Source organism: Nyctereutes procyonoides, unplaced genomic scaffold (assembly GCF_905146905.1).
Source record: "Nyctereutes procyonoides isolate TBG_1078 unplaced genomic scaffold, NYPRO_anot_genome, whole genome shotgun sequence".
NCBI classification, from domain to species: Eukaryota; Metazoa; Chordata; class Mammalia; order Carnivora; family Canidae; genus Nyctereutes; species Nyctereutes procyonoides.
This window is the reverse complement of record NW_026575141.1, coordinates 11,479,170-11,494,659: the sequence shown is the minus strand read 5'-3', so window position 1 is coordinate 11,494,659 and position 15,490 is coordinate 11,479,170. Positions and strand designations below refer to the sequence as shown.

Here is a 15,490-nt window from a genome sequence, read left to right as displayed (position 1 = left end):
ATTCAATTAATTTTTAATTTCTGCCTGATTAGATCTAAATTCTACAGTCATGAAGTCTCTTGAGTCCTTTATGCTTTTTTCTAGAGCCACCAGTAGCTGTATAATAGTGCTTCTGAATCGGCTTTCTGACATTGAAGTGTAATCCAGATTTTGTAACTCTGTGGGAGAGAGGACTATTTCTGATTCTTTCTTTTGAGGTGAGGTTTTCCTTCTAGTCATTTTTCTCAGTGCAGAGTGGCCAAAAACAAGTTGTATTGGGAAAAGGAGAAAAAGAGAGGAGAGAAAGAAGGAAAGAAAAGAGAAAAAGAAAAAAGAAAAAAGGAAGAAAAAAACGAAAAAAGAGAAGAAAAAGAAAGAAAGTAAAAAAAGGGTGGGGGAAGCAAACAGAAATCAAAAAGCAAAAAAAAAAAAAACCACTTCCCCTGGAACTGGTCCATCTAGCTGGTCGTCTGGGGGAGGGGCCTGTTGTGCTGATTTTCAGGTGTTAGCACTTGGGGGAGCTACTCTGCCTACTCTGCTGATTTTCAGGTGTTGGTGCAGGGCTCAGTGGCGGTTGTTTACCCCGTGAGGCCCCAGGAGGAACAACCGCAGTGGCGGGGCCAGCTCTGGAGCCCTGGAGTCAGCTCCCGCAGTAACTCCGGAGCTCTCTGTCTGCAGGGCCTGGATGCCCTGGGGACAGGGCCGCTGATCTGCTCAGCTTGGGGCAGGAGCGTCCTTGCTGTCCTGGGCCCTCCCGGCCTCTGCCTGTCCCGGGGTAGGCCGGATCCTGGGCTGTGTCCCGGCGCCCAGTGTTCCCGGGGCCTGCGCTGTTGGATTTGCGCTCCCGGCCGCGCAGTCCCCTCCGCGAGCCGCCACCCGAGCCCCTCCGAGCTGCTCCGGCCTCGCCGTGCGCGCTGCAGCCCTTAGGGAGCTCGGTGCACTCCCCCGGGGCGCAGGTGTCTGTTAGTGTCCCCGGGAGCCCAAGGGCATCCCCGCTCTCCTGGGTCCTGCTCTAATTCCCTGCGAGCCCCTTTCCGCCCGCCCGGGAAGGTTGGTGCAGCTCCTGCTCCTCCGGGACGGGGCTCTCCTGTCCTGGGGACACTCGCCCCGGCCTCAGCCCGGCTCCTCGCGGGGCCCCTCCCCCTTGGAGGCCTTTTGTTTCTTTATTTCTTTTTCCCCGTCTTCCTACCTTGATAGAAGTGCGAACTCTTCTCACTGTAGCATTCCAGCTGTTCTCTCTTTAAATCTCAGGCCGAATTCGTAGATTTTCAGGATGATTTGAAGGTTATCTAGGTAATTTGGTGGGGACAGGTGATTTGGGGACCCTACTCTTCCGCCATCTTGCCCCTCCCCCCTTAATTTACTAACTTAATAACAATTGCTACCTGCCAAAAAATATATAATCAACAATCATCATAATTTGTCCAGTATTAACTGGGCCACGATGACATCATTGCACTCTCTTGTTAGGATCTGTACCACTCACCCTAAAATTTATGAAGCAAAATGGCACAGCATCACTGACTTACAGTCTGCAGGCTGACAGATCACTCTATCACTGTTCACCGTGAACTACACAAACCTGGCTGTTGAACTAAATGATGGCATAGTTTTAACAATACATGATTTTTTACTTGTTAGCTAGACTCTTCAGTTCCTTCACAAGGGAGTCTTACAGGACATCTTCCTATTCCTATAGGCTTTCACACCATAAATAGAAAATCTGCATCAGCTAACATGCAAAAACTCCTTTTTATAAATTTTACTGGTATTAATCATGACAAAGGTATTTAGGTTTTACATATTGTTCTTAGGCTCTCTCATCCTAAGGTTTGCAATTAGTGTTTTACAAAGAATCATTTGTACAAGATGGTAAGGACAAAGCTTTCCTCCCATGTATGGTATTCTTCAGTTAACAAGGTGACCAATAACGTCAATCTATCCTCTTCATTAACTTATGAGCTCCTTGTAAAAAGAGTATGTCTTATTCTCTGTGTTCTGGGTACTCTGAAGCACAGAATAATACATTTAAATAAATGTTTACTGAATAAAACTGAACTCAAAAATGCCACCAAATAGCATAAATAATAAGACAGTAAGTTTTTTTATAAGGCCATAAACAATATATTTCATAATCTCATGAGAGACTTTCCAAAGAATGATTCAAAGTCCAAACTCATTTGTTTGACCTGTAGCATTTAGGCATAATAAAGTAAAACATTTAAAATTTACCCTTTAAAAAATAAAAAAATAAAAAAAATAAAAAAATAAAATTTACCATTTATCCAAGTGTATCTATTAAGGAGATTTTTAAGGTTTTTATACCTTAAATAACCTTTCATACCTTTTATAGACCAAAACAGAGGAATGATCTTTGAATGTTTCTTTGTTCTAACTATATTATACATGATGGCATTTAATACTCATGATAATCCATAAGGAAGTATTATCTCCAGTTTACAGATAAGGAGATACAGGCCCCAAGACATTAATTAAGATTGAGCTCATAATAGGCAAATATAAAGCCAGTATCTGAACATAGTCCATATTCGCAAGAAAGCTTTAGAATGCTCCTCTAGTATACCATGCTCACCTATACTCTATTGCCAAAACTATAGGATGTCCACATTTTATGAGTATTCAAAGACAAATTAAAGCATCCTTTAACAGTTACTCAAAAATACATCTAAGGACTGAGAAATACATAAAAAGAATAAGGTAAGGGGCAAAGGATTTAAATCAACCAAGAAAAGATAATTAACATAATGTGAAAGCAAATATTACATGCTTCATAATCCATTTAATACTCCTCTCCTCACCTTTTCCTTTATGCCTAATAAATTTTAATCTTCTCAGGGCCCCTACTACAATCTCAGGATTAACAAAGAGAATTCCAGTGTCCAGCACTTCTTGCAGGCCTTTATAACTGCTGATAAAAAAATCTCAGCAAGGAAATAAGGAAAAAAATGTTCACTTTCCTTATAGTCACAAAAGTACCCAGAGTATTCTGTACCTTACATATGATCCAGTTAATGTAGTGAGAACTGTGAAGATTCTCAAAGGAATATATCTTACTCTTCTTCAGTATCCTTGTGTGTGTGTGTGTGTGTGTGTGTGTGTGTGTGTGTGTGTGTGTGTTTTTACAAAGGCATCTTGTAAGACACCAACTAACCTGGCTAAGAGTGTAGCCATGTTATATGAAAGTAAATCTGTGACCCTAAACTCAAGAAAATAGCCTAATTCTGATGGGTGGCCTTCAGTATTTCTTTTTTGCTCTGGTAATATTTAGTTAAAACATCCTTAGCGGCACTAAGAAAACTCTATCAATGACACTCTTCTATCGTAAAAGTATTCTAAAACTGTAACTCAGATTCTAAAACTAAGAAGTTTGAGTCTTTTCCTTTAAATTATTAGAAGTATAATAAATGTGATACATTTTAGTTTTCAAATGAAAATATCTCTTTGATAAAATAAAAACTGATTTTACAATTATTTTTTAAGTTAAAAACACTGAAACAAACTACCAGTATCAACAGCAAAAGAAAAATTTAATTATCTTCTTACTCTTTTAATAATAAATAAGTAACTAGAAATCTCTATTGTTTGGCTCTTGATATTTTTCTCCCTGCTTACAGAACCAGAGTTTTGGAAGGTATTAATCTACTCAATGAGTGATACTCCATAGGACGCTCTCAGTAAAATATTAGGAAAAAATAAGAAATAGTATGTGTACATAATTCTTTTCATCAAGATACAAATTCCTAGAAAATATTGAAGTTTTATGTTTATTAATAAAAGCTTTTTTTACTTAAAGAAGTCATCTTTCATGTTTACTAGGTCTCAAAGGATCTCCTTGGAAATTACTTGTTAATCACAAAAGGAACCACAATAACTATATAGAGAAAAAAACACCTTAACCAAATGATTAAAATTAAATCTCTGTAATAAAAGGCCAACAGACTCCATAGACCTCTGGATATGATATCCACAACACTTATGCACACACCACTTATATTCCAAACACAAATGGATAAACTCATTCTAATCACAAGGAAAAGCAAACCAATTCGAACTGAGGGACATTCTATAAAATTACCAGCTTGCATTCTTCGGAAATACCAATCTCATACAAGACAAAGAGTGAGAAACTGTTCTAAGTTAAAGGTAAGTAAAGAAACAAACCACCAAATGCAAAACATGATTCTGGACTGGATACTGTACCAGAAAAACAAAAGCTGTAATAGGAGACATTACTGGACAATTAATGAAATTGAAATGAGTATGGATAATATGAAAGTATTACCCTGATTTAAATTTCTTACACTGATAGATGATCTATGATTATATAAGAGATTATGTTTGTCCTGAGGAAAGACACAAATGAAGTATTATGGGGTAAAGAGTTGTGATGTATGCAAGAGGGAGAGAATTATGACCAAATGTGGCGATGTGTTGAGAATTGGCAAAACTAAGAAACAGCCTATAGAAATTCTTTGCACTACCCTTGCAACTTCTCTAAAATTCTGAAATTATTTCAAAATAAAAACTTTTAAAATTATCCTTTAAGATTAAATAAATATTAATGCGGGAAATTTTCACCATAAACAATTAATTGATAAAATCAAGTTTCACAAAATGGTATGATTAATACAAGGGCTTTAAATAGTGACAAATTATGGAGCTTATACCAGAGCGTAGATCAATACATACCTTTCTTCAGTAAAAAACAAAACAAAACAAAAACAAACAAAACCCAAATCTGCTATGGAAAAAAGCTATACTGAATGGTGCTAAGTGATATTCTGGCACACATGGTAACAAACATTGCATCATCATTGTACTTTGAGTGATACTGGTCTTATATACCATCTTTTGAATCAATCAGTCATTCAGTCAATAACTAACTAAATACTTTTTAAATTATGTATACGCATTTGAAAGAATATACATCAAGTTATAGAAGTTAACTCTGGGTAGTACACAACTGAAGATAATTTTTATTTTCTTTCTATATTTTGTAAAATATCTGTAATGAGAATGGATTACTTTTATAATGAGAAAAGGAAAAGTAAACTTTTAAAAAAGAATAAGTGAAAAAGAACTTAACAGCAAGAAACCAGACTTCTTGGAATTTGAATCCTATGTCAAAACATGACATTTTCTTATGTCTACATACTGCCAAGATTTTCCTAAAAGGATCTCACTTACAGCTGATCTTGAAGCTCCACAATTATATATTCTAATTGTTCCTTTTCCAATTTATGGGCCAGATCAGAATCTTCGATCCTCTGAAGTAGTATCTTATTCTGCGAGACAGATTCAGACAGCTGGTTCTCTCGAAGTCGTAAGAGTTCTTCAAGATAACCCTGAAAATACAGTATCAACAAGATAAAGCAACTGCAAAATTCTAATGTATATTTTGAAGATAAATACTGAGTAGGTTAATTGCTATTCTTTCCATATCATAATGAAATAATCTCAAATTATTACTGATGAAATAGTAAAAAGATCATCATTTTAAATGAATATAAAATTTAATGTGTATTTCCCATCCTTAAAGCCATTCCCTGAAGTTCAGTAAGATATGTTTACTGGAGGTGGGTAAACTGGAAGTTTGCACCTTTTGAACCCCTTTACCCATTTTACTCATCTCCACCATGTTATATATTCCTGGTGAACAGTTTCTTTTTTTTTTTTTTTAAAGGCAATGTATTTCTTTAGTCTTAATAATGCTTTTGCTTTAAGGTCTATGTTGAATGATATTAATATAGAATTCTTTTGTTTCATATTTAACTGCTTTATCTTTATCCTCCTAATAAAGGCTAAAATCCCAAACATATAACTGAAACCACATACAGAAGAACAAAGGACTTATTTTTAATTTAATTGAAAAGTTTCTAGAGGGCGAGAGGGACAGAGAGAGACAGGGAGAGAGAGAATCTTAAGCAGGCTCATGCTCAACATGGAGCCCAACGTGGAGCTCAATTCCACAACCATGAGATCATGTACTCAAGCTGAAATCAAGAGTCAGATGCTTCACTGAGCCAACCAGGTGCCCCTAAATGGCTAATTTTTATATTAAAACATAAAATTAGAAGAAGATGAACAAACAAAAGCCTCTTTTAAGACTTTGCCTGATTTTTCATCAAGACAAGGACAAGTCAAGAACAGAAAGGAAACAAGCAGTGGGTCAGCACTTACATTCAGCTAAGAGATCTTTTGGCAGTGACAGTCCAAAGACAGTAACAAGAATCAAATGAAATGAATTTTGGCAACTGATAAATACCTTCTGTTCCAGGGTTAGCTGATACTTCTGTTTAACTCTCTTACACTTGTTGAACCAACTATTCTCATCCATGATGAAAGGAGGCCCGACATTTTCTGGAGTGCTGCTTTCACTACCACTGCTTCCCAAAGTCCTCAGCTCTTCCTCATCACTGCTGATACTGTCAGAACTGGGAAGATTAAACATTTAAAAATAAAGTTAGTATGTTTTACTCCATTAAGAAATACTTCTCTATTTATTAAGCTACTGGTGAGCAAACTCCAAAATATTTAGCACTCCATATACAATTATAGTAATGATATTATGAAGACTTTAGCTTCCTGAAAAAAATGACAATCTAGTATAGACTGCCAACTCCCTCTCACACAGTCAAGCCTTGAGATGTTACAGAAGTTCAGCTGAGGCTTACAGACATAAGGAATTAACACAAGAACTGTGAGAATGTTCTGAGGAGAGAGAAAAGATTTCCAGAGAAGAGAACCAGAAAACCTAGATGTTTTGGAAAGAAATTTCTGAGTTCTTTCTGTCTCAGGTAGAATCACTGCCTGTCCAGTACCCACTGCAGTGCAGACAAACAGCACTACCAGCCTAATGTCAGTGAGATATAATAGGTTAGTGTTTGAGGTCAGCTCAGCTTTAGCAAAGAGAAGACAATAAGAGGTTCAGAAAAACTAGTCACTTCTAAGCATTTTCCACTGGGGAAAGAAGAAGCAGCAGAGTTAGAAGAGAGGAAGCACTGCTTACAATCCATATCTAAAATTCTTAATGCTATCCATACAGGAGGACAAAATAAGGTTAAGAGAAAACAATAAGAAGAAGAAATTAAATGAAGAAGTGCAGTAAAACGGATGTCTGGTTTAGAAGAGGAAGTGTTATATTTAAAGAGAAACAGAAAAATACATTTTAAAATATAAGCAAGATATTGACATAAGCAAAAACAATACAAATATTCTGTAAAATCTTAAAAGTATTAAATAAAATCTCTATCAAATGAAGAAGCAAAATATGAAAATATAGTATATTCAAAACAAAAAAATAAGATGACAGAATAATCCCTAATACAAAATAAGTTACAAAAATCTTAAATGGGTTAAACTCAACAGTAAAAGCTTAATTTTTAAGTTTAATTAAGACAAATAAGGACTCGAATGCCTGGGTGGCTCAATCAGGTAAGTGTCCAACTTATGATTTTCGCTCAGGTCATGATCTCATGTGTCATGGGATCAAGCCCCCATTGGGCTCTGTGCTCAACATGGAGTCTGCTTGAGATTCTCCCTCTCCCTCTTCTCTCTGCCCCTCTCCCTGCTCACATGCAATTGCTCTCTAAAGTAAATAAGGACAAACAACAAGTTGCCTACAAAATACATATGAATACAGAACAATTAAAGAGATGGAAAGCACACCAAGAAAATATGACTCAAAACAAATCCAGGTCAGAAATCATAATTTCATAGGTTTACACAGATATAATGGTAGAAAATATCAGAAGGATCAAAGAAAGATATATATTTCATTTTCTGTGATCTGTGTTTGCACTTGTTGGGCTCCAGAATCTAGGGACCAAGTATGTTGCAAATATGAATCAGAAACCTCTCCATAAGGAAAGACTCTATCTCCAAGGAGATGCTCTCAGTTAATGATCTAGAAAACAAATCAATAAACAAACACACACCAAAGGAAATTTGCCTGTCATAGCCATGGTTTTTAGTGATCTAGAAAAAATAAAGCAGTGGCTGATGATAAACAGCTCTGAAAAAAACAGACAAACAGAACTTCTAAAAAAATTCTATTTGACATTAAAAATTAAATGGATGTACTAATAATCAGATACAACCGAAGAGGGAATTAATAAAAGATATGAAGAAATTATAATTATTTATTAAAGATTTTCAATATACTTAGAAAAAATAACTGCTATGCTAGAATAGCATATCCAGCAAAATTATCTTCCCAGAAATAGGGCAGTATAAGTGTACATATTCAGAAAAATAAAACCTGAGTGCTGTACCAATAAATTCTCCTAAAAGAACTTCTAATGATCATATTCCAAGAAAAAGAAAATGATCCAAGAAGAAGCAGTAAGCAAAGAAAATTTGAAGCTTATAAGTAAACCTTAATATATATTGAGAGCATGAAACACTAACAATGATGCCTCCTTTGTGGAATTTTAAAATACATCAATGAGAGACCTACAATTCTGGATAACATTAGCATATGTCAAGAATGATATGACTAGAGTTAAAATTATACAAAGTCCTCATTTATATGAATAGGTAGTAAAGATACTAACTTTAACTTTTAAAAATGCATATTAAAATCAATGGAGTACCAAAACAAGAAGAGAAGTATAGTATGTAACTCATACACTAGTAGAGAAATAAAATGGGAGGAGAGGAAAAAATCAATACAAAAAGAAAAGAAAGAGAAAAGGAGAAATAGAGAAAGGGTAGAAAAAGAAATGCCAAAAATGTAGAATAGAAAGCAAAGAGACAGAGGCACCTAGTGGCTTGGTCAATTAAGCATCTGACTCCTGATGCAGGCTCAGGTCATGATCTCAGGGTCATGGGATAAAGCCCTGCATTGGGTTCCAAGCTCAGCAGGGAGTCTGTTTGAGATTCTCTCTCTCCTTATTCTTCTGTCCCCACTCCTGCTCTCTCTCTCTCTCAAATAAATAAATAAATCTTAAAAAAAAGAAGGCAGGGATCCCTGGGTGGCGCAGCGGTTTGGCGCCTGCCTTTGGCCCAGGGCGCGATCCTGGAGACCCGGGATCGAATTCCACATCGGGCTCCCGGTGCATGGAGCCTGCTTCTCCCTCTGCCTGTGTCTCTGCGCCTCTCTCTCTGTGACTATCATAAGCAAATAAAAAAATAAAAAAAAAAAAAAAGAAGGCAAAGGGTACAACAGTAGATATCAATCCAAATGTATCAGTAAATGTCCTAATCACCTCAGTTTTTTTTTAAGATTTTACTTATTTATTCATGAGAGACACACACAGAGAGGCAGAGACATAGGCAGAGAGGGAAGCAGGCTCCTTGTGGGGTGCCCGTTGTGGGACTTGATCCCAGGACCCCGTGGTCATGACCTGAGCCAAAGGCAGATGCTCAACCACTGAGCCACCCAGATGCCCTCACTTCAGTTTAATGAGGACTGAGTGTTACATGCAACTGATGAATCACTAAATTCTACCCTTGAAACTAATAATATGCTATATGTTAACTAAATTGAATTTAAATTTAAAAAAAGAAGACAAAGTCTTTTAGACTAGATTTTTAAATTCCAGTTAAGTATATATTGATGAGCATTGACTAATATACGGAGCCGCTGAATCACTATATTGTACACTTGAAACTAACATAAAATGGTATGTTAACTACACTGGAAATACAAAATTCCAGTTAAATACTATTTTTAAAAGATATACCTAAAAAAAGGACACGTTGAAAAGCATTCTATTTCATAAATTCCTGCTGTACATTTTTTCATATATTAACATATCTGAAATCAGGATACAACTTATAGTTGATGACATCTTACCTGCTGCCAAACCAGTTTCTCATATATTAATGTCTCTGAACTGATATACAACAGAAGGCATGTCAGGTTAGATTAAATATGATTAAAAAAAGATTAAAATATACTATAAAATGCTAACCTAAAGAAAATTGGTGGGACTCTATAATAGACAAAATGGACTTTAAGGGACAAAAAATTACTACATATTTATGGCTACTACATATTGACAAAAAATTCATTATTTCAGGAAAATCTAAGAATTCAAAACTTAGATGTATCTTTTTTAAGTTAGATTCAAAAACCAAAAAGCAAAAATGTAAACTACCACCTGAAAAAAACTGAAAAATCAGATACGACAATGAAAGAAGTAATCAACTCAATTAAAGAGATGAAGCATAAGAAATCATAATAAAGGATACAGAGTATCAGAACAGTCATAACAAGCACAGTCTAATGAATATAGTACCCAGTCATTAGAATACTGACCAATTCTAGGCCAAATTCAAGAAACTATTATTATATAGCCCTACAAATTTCAAGAAACTATCATTATATAGCCAATCACAACTGTAAAAAAAGCCCTGAAAATATGTGAAAATTAAGAATTACATTTCAAATATTCTTTGGTCAAAAAATTATAATGGAAATTTTACTTAAAACAACTAAAATAAAAAACAGTTTATCAAACTTCTATAAGTTTATAAAGCCAAAGTAAAGTAGTACTTGAAGGGATATTTGTAGCCTTACATACTTATAAGAAAAGAAGTAAATTTAAGTACTGAGAAAGAAAAGATCATAAAAATTCTCCATAAACTGGGTATAACAGATATATCTCAACATAATAAAGGCCATATCTGACCAACCCACAGCTAAAATACTCAATGGTAAAAAGCTGGAAAGCTTACCTCTAAGATCAGAAGACAAGAATACCCAATGTCACTACCATTATTCAATCTAGAATTAGGAATCCTAACCAGAGCAATTAGTCAAGAAAAATAAATAAACAGACATTTTAATTGGAAAGGAAGAAGTAAAACTGACAGTTTGAAGATGACAATATATTATATATAGAAATCCTTAAAGACACCATCAATAAACTGTTAGAATAAACAAGCTTAGTCAAGATGCAGAATATAAAATCAATATACAAAATAAGCTGTGTTTCTACACACTAATGACAAACTATCAAAAAAATTAAGAAAACAATCCTATTTATAATTACATCAAAAAGAATAAAATACCTTAGAATAGATGTAAGAAAGTGAAAGCCCTCTACACTGAAAACTGTAAGACACCGATGAAAGAAACTAAGGCACAAATAAGCTTCAAGACATTCTCTGCTCATGAATTATAAAAATTAAATTTGTTAAAATGATCATGCTACCTAAAGCAACCTACAATTCAATGCAATACCTATCAAAATTCAATGGCATTTTTCAGAGAACTAGAACGATCTTAAAATCTGCATAGAACAGCATACACCAAACAGCCAAAGTAATCCTGAGAAGGAATAGAGCTGGAGGCATTGCACTTACTGATTTCAAAATACATTACAAATCAACAGTAATCAAAACAGAATGGCATTGGCATAAATGCAGACCTACAAATGCTAGTGTCGATGTGGAGAAAAGGGAGCCCTTGTGCACAGTTGGTGGGATTGTAAATTTGATACAGCTACTATGGAAAACAGTATGGAGTTTCCTCCAAAAACTAAAAATAGAACTACTATATTACCAGAAATTCCACTTCTGGGAATATATCCAAAGAAAACAAAACACTAACTTGAAAAGATACCTACACCCTACATTCACAGCAGCATCATGTACCATAACTGAGACATGGAAACAACCTAAGGGTCCATTAGTAGATGAATGGATAGAGGAGATGTGGTACATGCATACAGCAGAATATGAAAAATTCTGTCATTTGCAACAACAGGGATGGACCTTGAAGGTATTATGCTAAGTGAATAAAGCAGAGAAAGAGAAATACTATATGATTCCATTCATATAGTAGAATCTAAACACAAACACATGCACACACACATACACACCCCACACACAAACTAGTAGAAAAAGAGATCAGGCTTGGGGTTACTAGAGGCAGAGGGAAGAGAGAGGAGGAATTGGAGAAAGGGAAGGGGAACTAGAATAAGGTGGTCAAAAGGCTCAAACTTCCAGTCATAAGATAAATAAGTACTAGGGATGTAATATACAACATGATGACTGGAGCTAACACTGCTGTATGAGTATGGGAAGGTTTTTAAGAGAATAAATCCTAAGGGTTTTCATCACAAGGATAATTTTTTTCCCTTTTTTTAATTGTATCTTTATGAGAAGACAGATGTTAGTTGAACCTTTGTGGTAATCATTTCACAATATATATGAATTAAACTTTTATTCTGTAGTCCTTAAATTTATACAGTGATATTTATCAATTATTTTTCAGGGGTGTCTGGGTGGCTCAGTTGGTTAAGCATCTGCCTTTGGCTCAGGTAATGATCCCGGAGTCCCTGTTTAGCAGGAGAGTCTGCTACTCCTTCTGCTCCTTCCCTCCACTCGTGCTCTCTCTCTGTCTCTCAAATAAATAAAATCTTTAAAAAAATTGGAAAAAAACCTATAAAATTGACAAACTTTGGCAAGAATGATTTTAAAAATTAAGCAAAAAAAGGGTTATGAACACATAAGGCAAAAGATAACTAGAAATGAAAAGAGATAGAGATTAAAAGAAATCTCTGAACATGACAAATTTAAATTCTAATAAAATATAATCTACTAAACCTGAATCAATAGAAAACCAGAATGATTATATGACTACTAATGAAATTAAATTAGTAATATTTTAAAACTTCAAAGAATAGAAAAAGAAGACTGATAATAAGGAAGTTCCTTGCAAGGACAAGAAAGAAAATAAATACCTACCTACAATGACTCCAAGGAACTATATAAACACTTCATGTACATTATCTCATTAATCCTCATGAAAAATCCATGACATATCACTCTACTATTTAATAGATTCATCCAACAAAGGAAGATAATAAGAATAAGAGATAAGTAGTTTGCTCAAGGTCACCCTAGTAGAGGAATTGGTATTACATTAAAAAGCTTTTAAACAATATTACACTGCCTTTCAACATTTCAACGGCCAATAATACTATAGCTTTCCAAAAAAGCTGAATGGGTGTTAGACAAATAATATGGCTAATAAGGTAAACTGATGCCAGGTCACAAATGGTCTATATGATTTGCTAAGACTTATTTCTATCCTATGCACAAGAAAAGTTGATACTGATAAAAGTCTCTTATTCTAAAAGACAGAAATTCTGCAAATATTTTTGGTGGAAAAATGATAAGAGTTTCAGAAATATTCATGTATTTTAAAGAACAAAATATTTTACAATTTTTTACTGAGGCAATGAAAGAAATAGTGATATAAAAGGAAAAATAGTTTTCTTTTATAAAAAAATCTTATTTACTTATTTATTTATTTATGAGAGACACGTAGAGAAAGGCAGAGACATAGGCAGAGGGAGAAGCAGTCTCCCTGTAGGGAACCTGATACAGGACTTGATCCTAGGACCCCGGGATCACAACCTGAGCTGAAGGTAGCACTCAACCAGTGAACCATCCAAGTGTCCCTTTTTATCAAATCTTTATAATGCTTTACTATTTGTAATTGTTAAAAAGAGAGTAAGAATTATAATCACCTTCATTATTCCTTTACTTCTAATAATTAAGCATTTATTTTTTAAAAAGAAAAAATAATGGACCTTAATTTAATTTAAGGAGGTAATAGTGATGGTACCAAAGGATTTACTGATGGATCCTATGTGGATTATGGCAGAGAAAATTCAATCATGATATCAAAGTTTTAAGCATAAGCAGCCAGAATGACAGAACTACCATTCTTGGAAAGGGAAATGTTAAAAGGAAGAAAAGTTGGGAGCTGAGAAATTGGGAGTTCAGTTTTGTACATGCTCATTCGAGATGCTTTACCACACATCCAAGTGGAAGTGGCAAGCTGGCAGCTAGCTATGTTAGTCTAGAGTTTAGGGCAGCGTTCCAGGTAGAAATACACATTTGGGAAAGAGTAGCATAGATATAGTATTTAGATCCATGAAACTGGAGCAAAGTACTTAGCGAATACACAGAGCAAAGATGATTTGGGAATGATCTCTGCAACAGTCTAACATTGAGAGGATGGGGAAATAAGGAGAAACGGGGAAGAGGAGTAAGTGATCTCTTCAAAGCACTCACATGTATCAAATTGCTTGAAAGTCAAACATTGAGACAGATAAGGAAACAATTAACTACTAGATTTGGCAATGAGACATTACTGCTGACTTTGACAAGAGCACTTTCAGGGGTAAGTATTAAAGCTCAATTTGAATAGCACAAGGGAGAATGGAGGCAATAAATAAATAAACTGGAGGCACAGTTTTGTAATAAAGGAGAGGTGGCTGAAAAGTAGCTCAAAATGACTATGGGGAAAGTTTCTCTGTTTTGTTTTTAACACAGGAAAAATAACACACCTGTATGCTGTGATGTGTGGGAAGATCTAGAAAAGAAGGAAAATTAGCAGAAGAGGACAAGAGTTTGGGTGAAGACCTTAACATAAGAGGGAGGATGGGATGTAGTGCACAGGTCATAGGACTGGTTTTCCATAGCAAAATGATGATCTCTGTAAGAGCCAGGGAAAGGCAGAACATATAGGGTAGAATGTCTAGGGAGGGCAATTTAACAGCAGATGGGACTTAACAGTCTTCTTTGTATTAGCGATTTTGTTTGCAGAAATGTGCCTCTTTAAGGAAATAATCATGTTGAAGTACAAAGACTTAGCTATAAGAATGCTATGACAACATTATATTTAAAAGCAAAAAAGTGAAGGCGTCTTAGAGCAATAATAATTAGCTACTGGACGTTACAGGCCTAAAATCCATTCAAACAAAAAGGTTTAAAGATGTTTAAAGTTACATTAAGATGTAACTCAGAAAAACTGAGTATTCTCACCAGCACACAACCTAAAACTAAAAACCAGTTTTAAACATAAAATACATTTTAGGGGGATCCCTGGGTGGTGCAGCGGTTTAGCGCCTGCCTTTGGCCCAGGGCGCGATCCTGGAGACGCGGGATTGAATCCCACGTCGGGCTCCCGATGCATGGAGCCTGCTTCTCCCTCTGCCTATGTCTCTGCCTCTCTCTCTCTCCCCCTCTGTGTGACTATCATAAATAAATAAAAAATACATTTTATGATGCTATCTATTAACATATTTCACATATATTGCTTCAAAAGGTAACACTTCATTTAAAAAGACTAATGGTTAATAAACATTTTTAAAAGTTTAGCAGCACCAGTAATCAAAAAAATGCAAATTAAAACAAAAGGAAAAAACTCCAAAGGGTACCATCTTTCAGTTACAGAATTGGCCACACTTTTATTTATTTATTTATTTATTTTGCCACACTTTTATACTTAATTGGCAATGGTGGGAAGCAGGCAATCTCACATATTGCCTATAGAAACTAAATAAGCATGGCCTCTCTGGAGGCCATTTTGACAGCCTATTTCAAAAGCTTTAATAATATATATGCTTTATCCAAGAAATTTTACTTCCAGGAGTTTAACTTAAAGAAATAATCATGTCCGTTTAAAAAGATGTAGTTACAAGGTTATTAACTCCAATAGTGTATATGACAGCAAACAACTAAC

At 35.2% G+C, this 15,490-nt stretch overlaps 1 protein-coding gene across 5 annotated transcripts in view; it reads right to left on the bottom strand.

Moving 5' to 3' along the window:
• Positions 1–15,490, bottom strand: part of RUNDC3B (RUN domain containing 3B) — a 145,413-nt gene that overhangs the window by 47,102 nt on the left and 82,821 nt on the right. For all 5 annotated transcript variants that reach the window (XR_008662074.1, XM_055307285.1, XM_055307284.1 and 2 more), the window contains exons 7-8: positions 6,266–6,434; positions 5,188–5,345 (exon numbers count right to left, since the gene is read on the bottom strand). Coding sequence is in view for 4 of the 5 variants with exons in the window: in XM_055307285.1 (XP_055163260.1) it covers positions 5,188–5,345; positions 6,266–6,434 (327 nt within the window). In the remaining variant the exon portion in view is untranslated. The remainder of the gene's footprint in view (positions 1–5,187; positions 5,346–6,265; positions 6,435–15,490) is intronic.